At 42.5% G+C, this 12,445-nt stretch overlaps 1 protein-coding gene across 1 annotated transcript; it reads left to right on the top strand.

Moving 5' to 3' along the window:
* The first annotated feature begins 2,719 nt into the window (after positions 1-2,719).
* Positions 2,720-12,243, top strand: LOC119170297 (alpha-tocopherol transfer protein-like). The gene is made up of 6 exons (XM_037421427.2): positions 2,720-2,827; positions 5,619-5,770; positions 6,328-6,579; positions 9,107-9,300; positions 11,315-11,425; positions 12,018-12,243. The coding sequence occupies exons 2-6, from the start codon at positions 5,632-5,634 to the stop codon at positions 12,222-12,224; spliced, it is 903 nt and encodes a 300-aa protein (XP_037277324.2). The 5' UTR covers positions 2,720-2,827; positions 5,619-5,631; the 3' UTR covers positions 12,225-12,243.
* Positions 12,244-12,445: the final 202 nt, after the last annotated feature.

The raw sequence follows: 12,445 nt of genomic DNA, 5'->3' as shown, positions 1-12,445 counted from the left end.
AAGCCATGCATGGTATGCTTCATTTGAGCTGCACTCATACTGCATGCGTGCGGGTCCTCTTTTCACAACTCAACATTCTTACAGGACAGCAAACCAAACATTTCTTCGTTGACCTATACTCTCTTTCTGCCTCACTTTCTTCTCTTTTGTCTTTCATAGAGTAGCTTCAGATTGAACTTCCACTTTATTGCATATGGTGGTAGCGGAACATACGACCAATTTCCTTTACAGGAAGCGTTGCCTTCACTCAACCAGATGTAGGAGTTCAATATGAAGATATGTGATCTTCACGTCGCTGTGGAATGCCAAAGGCTCACATTTGCCCCGCGTGCTATTTATAGGCAACAATGCTCCAACGAACCATAGTGTGTCGCTGGATATTTGACACTGCACATTTGATACGCTTGAATGAACTTCTCCTATGGCCACTTATAAGTACGTGCTTAACAGGCCATTCAAACGAGACCACTTAACATTGCGGCATAACACATAAGTGCCCCTGTTTATATATTTATATTTATATTTGGAACGCTTAGAGTCTAGCTGTCGAAAAAAAAATTCAAGAAAAAAGAGAAAACTTTTAAGAAACACTGCTTCTAAAAATTTGCCCTCATAATGGCGATTAAAAGCGATCGCACCAACGCATGCGAGATATTATCCACAATTGTACGGACAAATGCTACTTCTGTCAAATTGGACGGAATGCTACGAATTGCGTAAACTTATACTAAGTGATAGAGCCTTCAGCAGGCAGAAAGAAGTGATGATGCGCAGCCTGCTAACAGGTGGTTTTAGGCAACGGACATTTGGCAATGTTTTGCCCGAAAGACCTACGGCGATTAGGAAGAGAGTTCAACGATTGCTTATTACCTGCGTGACACCGGCCTACTGAACACCGGGTCACACACTTATAATAAAGAGCTGCTCGGGCGGAGCAATTGCCGGCATTGTATGGCTGACTAAGCCCATCTGCTGCAACACCACCAGCACTAGCATGGACATCGCGAGACGCCTGATTTGGAGGGCTTCATGCCTCTCCGCTGGTGTGTCACCCCGGCCAGTGGCGGTCAGGTCGCAAAGAGCTTTGGCTCAAACCACGGGCACGAGCTTGCAAATGAATGTATAAAACACAATATACCGCATTTTTGCGCATATAGCCCAGACATGAAAAACTTAGAAAAATGTGCATGAGTATGGGGATGTGGGTTACATGCGTATTTCTTTTCGTCGAGTTAAAGTTCAAGGAGGAATAAATGAGGAAGGACAGGGAGTGGGGGTTAGATTGTAGGGGAGGGTTGTGCGCATGAAGGTATGGTATCAATGCTACAGCGTTAATGAGTTTGTATCGCGGAAATTCCGGCGCCGGCTTCAATGGTTGCGAACAAAAAATCACGATTTTGTCCACGACTTAAAAATCGAGAAAGAAACAAATAAAATAAATAATCAAAATTTTCGGGTCCGAGCGAGGATTGAACCCGCCTTGTTTGCGTGGCAAGCAGATGTTCTACACAGCCGTGTGTCTGCTTGCAAAGAGAGTAAAAATAGCTCCTTGCTTTTGCGAGTAATGTGAAAATAACTGCCATGGTTTACTAATACGCATCCTGTGTACAGGCTTCACAATACAACATGCAATATTGCAGCAGTAATATCGCGGATGTCATTTTGCTAAAAAAAACAAAAAAAAAACAATCTACGCCTGTATGTGCTCTTTTCCTTCTTGTGCGTTTTTTTGTGTGCAGAATGCCATCCCCAAAGGAGTATCTACTCACCCAACGCTCGCTTCTTCTAAGTAATATTGCGTGGTACGAGCGTATACATTGAAATTGGGCGTCAGGACATGCGATTACCATTACCACTACGTGGTTTAAAGCCGGTCACCCATTACAAAAAAAACCACACACGTTACTGCTCACATTTCCTTAAATCCACGTAGGTGGTGCGTGGAAAGTTCGAAATCATTTCACGTGCATTATCGCTCGTCGTTTAAAGCATGCTACCCATTACACAGAACACAGCCATGCGCGAAAACTTTACTGAGACAAGACAGTTTTAACTTTATCGATTACATTGCAGCAATACGCAACTTAAACTTCTTCAGCAACGTCATTCAATAAAAAGTGTGCACTAAGTGGCTGTAGTAGGAACTTCCAAATGCAATAGCCAACGAACGAAATACTGTGAAGTTTAAAACCTTACTCGAAACCCATTTTACAACCACACCCTCGTGATTTCTGTGTAGCCAGTTGCCTTTCTCTCATTTTTTTAAATCATGCTATTTGTTATATAACGAGATCTGTTTGTATTGTTGCCCTGTAATTCCAATTCTTTAATTTTAACCTACTTTATGTTCTTGGTCTGGAATGGCCTTGTGTATCGTTGTTCGACCCCCCCCCCCTTATGTAATACCCCGTCAGGGGCCTCTCAGAGAAAATAAACGATGATGATGATGATGACGATGATGATAGCACTGGATATCGCTATCGCATTCAACTCTTAAAGGCGAAGCTAAATGATCGCCCAGTTTCTTACTTTCTGGAACGGGCCAAAAACCTAAACGGCGAAATGAAGGTCAGAAAGAGCGCTGACTCGTAACTACTTTATATCTGCGGCGGTCGCAAAGGCTGAGCTAAGCGAGTCGCCAAGTCGCTTCGTGAGCGCCGTCTCCGCCGACATTCGCGGATTTCCGCGCAGGTTCTCGTCGCAGATCGCGTTACCCCGGAGAAGCCAGAGGCATCGTGTTTGCTCATCATGCACAGTCAATGTAGCAGCCGTCGAGCGATGCGTTCGTGTTTGCGTGCGTATGACACCATCCTCTTTGACCCAATTGGTAAGTGTCTGCGTAGGGCAGTTTAGAGGGACCATGAATTTGCACAACATTTGTATAGTTTGCTAAGTTATATATAGTCGCTGTCAGCGCTCCTAGTTCTCGGCGGAACTTGTCACACGTGTTTTTTTTCTGAAATTCAGTGAGAGTGACATAGATATAGTTTGCGCTTAGAGCCAAATTCATCTGAGCAGTGCTTAACGGTTGGTAAAAACGAAAAGTGCCTTGTTGAAGGAAAACTCGAGATAATGCGAATGCGTCAGTATCCGCAATGGCTTATTCGAGCTGAGCGTTCTTTATTTTCATCCCTTCTCGCAGAAATCAGCCCACAGTGGTCAGAATGTGTTGCTTAACCAAACCAAACCAAAAATTTGCCGGAGATGCAAAATAACTATACAGTGGCATTCCTCAGCGGAGGAGGATTTGGGCTCTGCCTTGCAGCTATTCAGCAAGCTGCCAATGATGCTCGTTAAGTCACGTCAGAAGAAACAAAATAAAATGTAAAATTCTGACTACTTTAAATTTTCATCGTGTTAACCGTATCATGTATATAAACGTTTTTTGAAAGACAAATAATGCCATATATTTCGACATTAAAATTAAGGCTCACTGCTAACAAGAATGCATATAGTTGCTTGTTTTCTGGCGTATCAATGGCTGATCAAATTGTTCTGTTCACTGTTAAAGCTGCATCCATGTACCTAATTTACAAAATGACTTGCCACAAACGCGTAGTAGCGCCCAATTCAGTAGTAGTAGTAGTAGTAGTAGTAGTAGTAGTAGTAGTAGTAGTAGTAGTAGTAGTAGACGTAGTAGTAGACGTAGTAGTAGTAGTAGTAGTAGTAGTATATTAGTAGTATAGTAGTAGTAGTAGTAAAATAACATCAGCAGTAAAAGTACCAGTAGTAGTAGCAACAGTACTAGCAGTAGTAGTGGAACTAGCACTAGCCATAGCAGAAGAATAGTAGCAGCAGTAGTAGTAGAATAGCAATAGTAGCCTAGTAGCAGTAGTTGCAGCAGTGGAAGTAGCAGTATATAGCAGTAGCAGTAGCAATAGTAGTAGCAGCAGTAGTAGGAGTTGTAGTAGCAGACACAGTAGTAGTAGTAGTAGTAGTAGTAGTAGTAGTAGCAGTACTAGTAAATGTAGCAGTAAATGTAGCAGTGCAGTAGCAATAATAGTAGCAGTAAGAATAATAGCAGCAGTAGTAGCAAAAAGTAGCAGTAGTAGTAAAAGTAGAACTAGCAATAGCAGTAAGGACAGTAGCAGCAGTAGAAGTAGCCGTAGCAATAGTAGCCTAGTAGCAGTAGTGGAAGCAGTGAAAACAGTAGTATATAGCAGCAGTAGCAATAGTAGTAGCAGCTGTAGTAGGAGTAGTAATAGCAGTAGCAGTAGCAGTGAAAGTAGCAGTAAGAGTGGCAACAGCAGTAGCAGTAGAACTAGCACTAGCCGTAGAAGTAAGAATAGTAGCAGCAGTAGTAGCAGCAGTAGCAGCAGATAGCACTTCGGGCTCATGGCACGTAATTCTTTAAGTGGGGAGAAACGAAAGTTTCAATTTTTCTCCACTTGATGGCTTCACGTGTTTCGTGCTTGTGGGGAGGTCCATGTGCTTGACCAGTGAAACGTTGATGGGTAAGCAGGTCCTTTGCGATTATACGGTTGTAATTTTCGTAATGCGTTAAAGTAATACGGCGAACACATGACAAAACACCTTGTGCCAACGTCTACATAGTTTGCACGATGACATAGAGGTCTTTGTTTAGCGTTCACTGGCGTGAACTAACACCGTAGGCTGAAATTTTACAAAATATTTGGTGTTTAGCGATGGCAGCGAGCGATTGACTGTCCTAAATGTATTGTTTATAACTGGAAAGGTTAGCAACAGGGGGGTAACTGGTGAAAAAGTAACGTGGTTTCCACAGACCTTCTGCATGTTGACAACTGCTAATTTCGTGCTTTATTTTTAGAGAAAGGAATGCCTAAACATCACTAATTAAAAGAATTGGGTAGCGCAGACAGGGTGCGTAGCGCTAACAGGCACTAGATGGTATTCTAAGCAACTGCATTTCAAGCTATTGAACAAGCGGCTGCGAATATGTACTTTTGAGATCAGTTCAGAGCTCTCTAGTGTAGGATTCTCTCAAAATGTAATAAAGCTAAAGTTACCTGATTGAGAACTTGATCAACAGCGTTGCCAACATTGTTTAACAAGAAGACAAGAAAATATCGACAACATTTCAAGTGCCTTGGCCCAACGAATTTTAAGAAAAGAACAACGAAAACGGGTGGCAAAATAAGACTTGCACATCGCGGTGATCCAGTTTTCTTGTAGTCGTATACTATACCTACAAAATATAAAGCAGCTGCACAGAACAATTTCTGATGCCGCCAGCTGCATCTAATACGACCCACTTTTAGCAACAAACAAAAAAAAACGGAAATAACTGTGTCAGTCCGCTGCTTCAAACGTCAGCCTCTCAGGACTAAGCTATACTGCTGCGTAAGTCGCAGAGAGCGCCGCGCTCATCCGAAGCACTCATGACCTCAATATTGTAGCGCGGCTTTCATATACCCTACAAGTAACTTGCACAGTATTAGTGATTGAAGCATTTTCCTTAGTGAATTAAGCGTTTGCTTAAGTTAATTTCTTACGGCATAAACATATAAAGGTCTTGCATTTAGACAATGATTATGTTTAGGTAGGTACAAGTGATAACCGTGCATTTATAAGCAGTAATATGTTCGACACGATTGTCTTTAAATGCACCATGACAACGCATGCCTCTTCTTTTGCAGACACAAACCCAGAATGTCTAGCGGCAAAAACGAGAACATTCTGCAAGCCATTGCATCCCCTGAAGATACGAGAGACATTGCGCAACAAGAGTTGGGTGAAACAGCTGCAGTCAAGGAGCACGCATTTAACCAACTGAGAGAGCTAATACTTGGTAGGTTCAACTGTCCTGGAAAGAGGACTTAGTGGTAGTTTATTTGAATACCGAATTAAATTTTTTTGGATTGCATTCAACAATTGCGTTTTTCGTCCAATAGGTGTTCCGTTAAATTTTGTCGAAAAAAGTGTGATCAAAGTATGCCTTAAACGCGACGAAGGTTTCCGCTTTTGCGGAGAAAGAGCGATAGTGTTCATATTCATGTTATTTTTTTCAAGGAACTAGTGGCGGCACGTTAGCGGTTGTGCATATTGGTTGATGGGAACAGTATTCGGTTATCTCCATTTCAATGTTGACTGAATAGTTACTGTAGGGACTAAATTTATATAGAAAAAATCTTTTTTGTAAGTGCATTTCCTAATCGGTCAGCCGCATTAGCTAATTATGCCCCCCTCATTATTTATTGATGAAATATTGTCTCTTAAGATTATCAGCGTTAAATACTGTTGCAAATACCGACCCAGAACATCTCGTACAGCAAACGAAAAAGTCCAAAGAAATTTCTTTCAGGTTACCTGTCTGATAAATTTTTTTTACACGTCCACAACAACCAGGCGAACCTTTACTCGACTGTCCCATGGACGAAGACTTCCTCGCCAAGTTTCTACGTGCTCGAAAGTACGACGTGCAGAGTGCCTTCAAGAATGTCCAGACGTACTTCAAGGTTCGAAGGGACTACCCGGAGATGTTCGCAGAGCTCAAGCCTTCCAGCGTGCCTTTCAACGATGCGTGCCGCAAGCATCGACTGGTGACGCTGTCCCGGAAGACAGATCCCAAGGGAAGAGCTGTGGTAAAGTTCAGGACAGGTGAGGTCAACGTATATCAGATATCGTTCTGCAAGTTAAAGATTCACTTATAAGCCTCCGTATTTGTCGTTTCCACCTGTCCAATCTAGTCATGTCATGTCTTGCTTAACAATGGCTTGATCGTTTGTTCGTACGTCTATCCGTCTACCTGCTGTTGTTTCTTCCGGTTGCCAATCTGTCAGTGCTGATTAGAATATCAATTGATACTTGAGGAATGCCAGAGACATATAATACATATTAGGGACAGAAATGAAAAAAATGATTACCGTTGTTTTTGGTAAAACCTGACCAACTTACAACTGTAACTGGTGCAAGTTTATCGGCTACAGACAATAAATGTTATTTCACAATACACCAGCAAAAAATTTCTGCTCCGAACATTTTTTGATTCCATATTTAACTTCGCGGCGCTGCGGAGGCATTGCGCGATCAGCAGCGGGCGACTAACCGATGTGACGCGCCACGATCGGGGAAGTCAGAAGCAGTGCACATAATACAGCGAATTCGGACGTACCTGTGATCTCAGCTCCTTTTGAAAGCGCTGCCCCGTATAAAGTAATAGCACGTGCCCTTTTGTAAATTTTTAGCTTCTCACTAGGGGTGCACGAATAGGGAATATCAGAACCGAGTTGAACACCAATCAAATACCATGGGAATGGTTTTATAATTGTGAGACAATCATGTTTAAAACAATCCTAAAATGGTAATGAAACCATTTTCGAAACTACTGAAGATTTCCACGACATTTAATTTGAAACAAATATTCACATACATCAACACCATTGCAACTACTTTTAACCGGCTGCATGAGAAGTACTACGCATGGAAAACTGAGACAAGCTTGAACATAGCTCCACAGCAGCTAACCATGCTTTGCAAATATTTTCTAACTTCAGGTTGAAATACAACAGTGTCTAATGTCACAAGGTAGCACTTTGTCCACAGCTTCTAAATGCAACCAATACATAAATATCCGACAAAGTGCATGCTTTAGGAGCATGATGACTGTCGTCATGAAGGCAGTATTGATGGCTATCATTTCGGCGAAACTAGAGTTCAAGCAAAAGCGTAAAATCATAAAGCAAAGAACATTGGTCATAAGTCATTCGGTGATCAAAGCACAAAATGTTACCTCTGTTCGTTCAAACGTTTCATCCCTTTTCATGAGTGTTCATTATTTAAAATATATTAACAAAATTAGGTTTCTTTAAATATTCGCTGTTTGAGTCAAGTACCGATTTGGATACCGCGCTATTCGGTTATCTACTAGAAAATTTAGAGTACTCCCACTTTCTTAACTTTCACGTCACGTAGCCTATTAAGAGCTTACAGACGCGAGTGCCTTTAGTCCGTTTGCAAACTGTCCGCCTAGTGATGAGCTTTTGAAGAAGCCTCTTCATTGTGGGCAATGCATATTACTTTTAGCAAAAGAAATACTAACACTGCCCGCCTAAGTCGTAAATGTGAAAATAAAAAAAATACCCTTTTATTATTTCTTTGATCCGGTCATCACTTTGCTTAGCGTCAGGACTTCGCCACCTTAAAGAATCAAAATATAAATAAAAAACATGACAGCGCCGTTTTTAGATACGCTGAAAGCGTAAACAACTGGACAATGCTGAGGACATACAGGACTTGATCATTAGCGAAGAACGGACACTGGGAAAGCTGATGGAGGCTATAGCACGGTCTCGTGTTTTCTCATTTGTCTATTTTTATTTACGCTCAACGACATGAATATTAGTCCCTGCTGGTGCCGTATATTACTTTGTCTGCCTGCTTTTAAAAGAGTGGCGGTGCAAACTCTCGAGGTGACCAAGACTTTATCACATGTGTTTCCTAGTAACACGACCGCATTTGTCAAGTGCGGTTGTTGCAGGTCATATTTAGAACAGGGTACACGTTAAAGAACTCCAGGTGCTCTAAATTTCCGGAGCCCTTCCCCCCCACGCCTCAATCGGCCGGTTTGACTGAAGTTTGTTTCCTCACTCACTTCACTACGGTGCTCTCATAATCATATGTTGGTTTTGGGACGTTAAAATCTAATCAATCAATCAATCAATCAATCAATCAATCAATCAATCAATCAATCAATCAATCATATTGACCAGATTTACAACACGTGTATTCTGTCGATATGGCGGCGAGTGTGGAACACAATCACACTCGCCACCAAGGCTGCTGGTGGCACTGACGGACACTCCCACATTTAATTCACATATATACACAATAAAGTGGATGGGGGGATAGCTGCCGTGGTCGCTCAGTTGGTGGAGCGTCGAATGAGTTATTCGAAGGTTACAAGTTTGGTTCCTGTCCACCGGCAAGTTATCTTTTCATCCACTTTCCTTTCTTCACACTTGCATTACAATTAGGTACAATAAGTTCCCCTATAGTTTCTTTGCATTGTTGTCTGTTACATCTAATTAATATTGTGTCTAACAAGAAACATATATTGCAGCATAAAAAAGAGGTTTGTGTAGTCAGCACTTTAAATTTTCACTTACATTTTTTTTTGCTTGACCAGGTGCCTGGAACACAGACATATGCTCGCTGAATGACTTCTTCAGGATCACGTTAGTACACGCCGAGCACGTCCTGCTTCGAGAGGAATTCCAGATCAGGGGCATCGTGGCCATTCTAGACATCAGGGGGCTCAGCGTCTCCCACATTGCTCATTACACGCCCTCAGCGATTAAAAAGTTCATGACACTTATTCAGGTCAGTGGCAAACTCTCATGCGAATCATTCCATGGTTAGTCACTCGAGTTGTTTTCTTATCAAAGTCGTATCCACTACGACATAAGGGCGCGTGAGTGGGTGTACACCCCCTCCTCTCGACGGGGCAATGTACGCGTGGGAGATGAGAGCGTGCGCCACCGCGTCGTGACGATGTGGTGATGCGTGCTCATTGCACCACCTTTCTGGTAATGCTGAAAAAACAATAGTTCCGCCAGAGATGTCCGTCACCAGCGGTAAGTGGTAGATATAAATAGCTTGCCATTTGAACGTTGGAGGACGTGGTCCTCCGTGGCTTCGTGGTCCCACGCTCGATTCCACGCGCCGGAGTCTTCTTCTGGATTATTTAACTTTCTTGCGTTTTCATATATATAGGTACGTATACATATACAGTGAGTGACTGCGATGCCCACGTCGACGCCTTTGCCGGTGGCAAAATCCAGCCGAGAGTCCATATAATTGCTATCGTAATAAAATGAAGTAGATGCAGTGTGCTACTCCAAGGTCGATTTTTTTTCTAGGCTGGCATGCCATCCTTTCGTAAGTAGTACAAAATTTTCACCTCCAGATAGATCTCGACTTAGCATCAGCTATCGGCGAATAGTGGTTCGTGCCCGCACTCTGCAGAATCCGAGATTAGGAAGCGCTGAACGCAGTTATGAAACACGGATTAATCGAGTAAGATTACAAGAACGACAAAGGTGAAGTGAATGGGGAAACGATAACTGCACGATACCTGTCAAAACACGCAATCGTAGAAAATATTGCAGTAGTTTGCAGACTATCTGATGCATCTACATACTAACAAAAATGGTGCACTAAAGTATAAGAACTAGCAGCTGCATTCACCCCAGCCCTTTGGTATGCGTGCACAAACGTGGCTCGTACTTTGACCATCTGGTAATTTGGTAATGAGCATTTCTGTGGACACAACTGGCACACCCCATAATATTCCCATGGTAACGTTCATACTGAAAGTGAAAAGAGGAGAGACGCCGTAAAGCGGATGCATGTGCGTGCATGCGCGTAAAATGCCTGTTTTTTTTTTCCCTCGCTAAATGTTTAGTATGTAGCTGCCAGTCACACTTGTCTGTTTTGTTGCACAATAATTTGTGCGTTGGTGGTTTATTTTGGAAACGAATGTGGTCCAACGCGCGTAAGGAGGTTCCGATATTCTTCTTTATGCCAGTTTTTTCATCAAAGTGATAATTTAATATATTTGGAACGCAGACAGTTTTGCTTTGTCGTAAGCTGTGCTTCTAAGAGTACGAGGCAATTGGTTTTCTGTTCTCGAAGAAAACTAAACTAACCAAGCGTCATTTGTTAAATAGCGACTGCTACCCAAGACTGCGAAAAAAAGAAAGAAAAACGCATTTGCGTTCGCAGCGATATAGTATTCGTTGAATGTTAGGACTGTGATTGCGGCAGTCGATACAGGTTTCTCATGTCCTTTGTCACTGCGGTTTGAAACTCGCATGACGTATTTGTGGCACCTTACTTAGTAGTTTTATGCGTTTGAAGATATTATCACTTACGCGCTGCATGCGAATAGGAAAGTAACGGCCGAGAAACGTGCAAGAAAGGCAACGGCAGATTTTATAAATCACTTCGTCTTAACTGCCGTTTAATTAACGAAGCAGTCTGACGAATACGAGACTCTATTACGCCTGTCATTTTTTGCTGTAGAAACGAATCTTTAACAAATCCAGAACGATATCGCGTTAGAAGTGATGAACTGTTGAATGGTGTGCAGAAGCTTTAGTATTGACGTTGCCGTATCATAGTTTCAACATACATCAGTGCACATATCTTGTTTTGAGGGGTGCAGCTCCTGTTGCGTGGCGATGGGGGAGGGGGAAGTGCTATTGGGTAATTTGCAAGATTTGGCGTGGCTTGAGAGAGGCAACTGCCTCTTTTGACTCACCCTCTTCCCCTCCAGGCGCCTATGGCATCAGCTGAGCGAGCGAATATAATCTATACGTGTTCGTATTTCCAGGAATGCTTGCCCTTGCGGATAAAAGCAGTTTACATCATCAACAACCCTGCTTTATTTGACATTTTGTTCACCATTGCCAAGCCCTTCATGGAGGCCAAATTGGTGAAAAGGGTAAGGATGTTTATTAGCTCATTTATAACATTCACTAATGCATACGTTATGTGTCATTACGTTTACGTTGAGGTTTGTTTTCAGTGACCTAGGGCATGTAAAAAAAGAGAAAACAAGGAGTGATGTGATCCCGACGATAGAAATTTATGTAGTTGATTCACCATTGCCCTAATGTACCGTGACATTTCTTCGGGCATCCCTCTTCTACCCCGAATGCCCTAATTCATAAATATCGAATGATTGTGCACGAAACTGAGCGTTCTTTGACAACTTGTTTATGCAACGAAGCACAAACAAGATAACTGCGCGAGTACTGCGTGGTTTCCGCACTAACTCGTCTTTGTCTCGGTGTAGAAAAGCTGTAGCCTGGCAGCTTCATAGCCATATAAACTTAACGGACTATTCGAAGCAATTATTTTGCACCAAGTATGTTCATATCAAGGGCACCGAAATGCAGTGTATACGGATCATCATAATGACTTTTGATGAAGCTAGATTGGTGTTCTGACAAGTTGCTGGCCCATTTATTGAGGGGCCGCTAAAGCGTCGTGAAAGATAACATGACAAAACATCTGTTTACATTGTTTCACAGATTCGCTTCTTCGGATACGACTGCGAGGAACTGCACAACCTCGTGCCAGAGGACGTCATTCCGGAGGAGCACGGCGGCACAAACGAAAGCTACGACTTCGACACTATAGAGGAAGAGCTCCGAATGGAAGAGGCTTTCTTCGAGAAAATCAACGCTCATGGTTATCGCAGGAAGGGGGAGAATGAAGAGGGAGTGTCCAGAATATAGCTTGAAATAATTATATCCACTTATTTCTTGCACTCTCATCGTTTCTTGCAACTTTATTGCAGTTTGTGTTTATGGCATGGCGTGCGGCGTAATCGCGATTATGCTGTCGAATTTCTCGCGGAAAGTCAGAAAAATACTTGGCAAACCCCACGTGCCGGGGAATTAATGATATGCGAATCATTCATCACGGTGTTTGCTGCGCGGCCTTTTTTAAAATGAAC

Source organism: Rhipicephalus microplus, chromosome 2 (assembly GCF_043290135.1).
Source record: "Rhipicephalus microplus isolate Deutch F79 chromosome 2, USDA_Rmic, whole genome shotgun sequence".
Lineage (NCBI taxonomy): Eukaryota > Metazoa > Arthropoda > Arachnida > Ixodida > Ixodidae > Rhipicephalus > Rhipicephalus microplus.
Note: the sequence above shows the minus strand (reverse complement) of the source record. Positions and strands in the feature narration are given on the sequence as shown.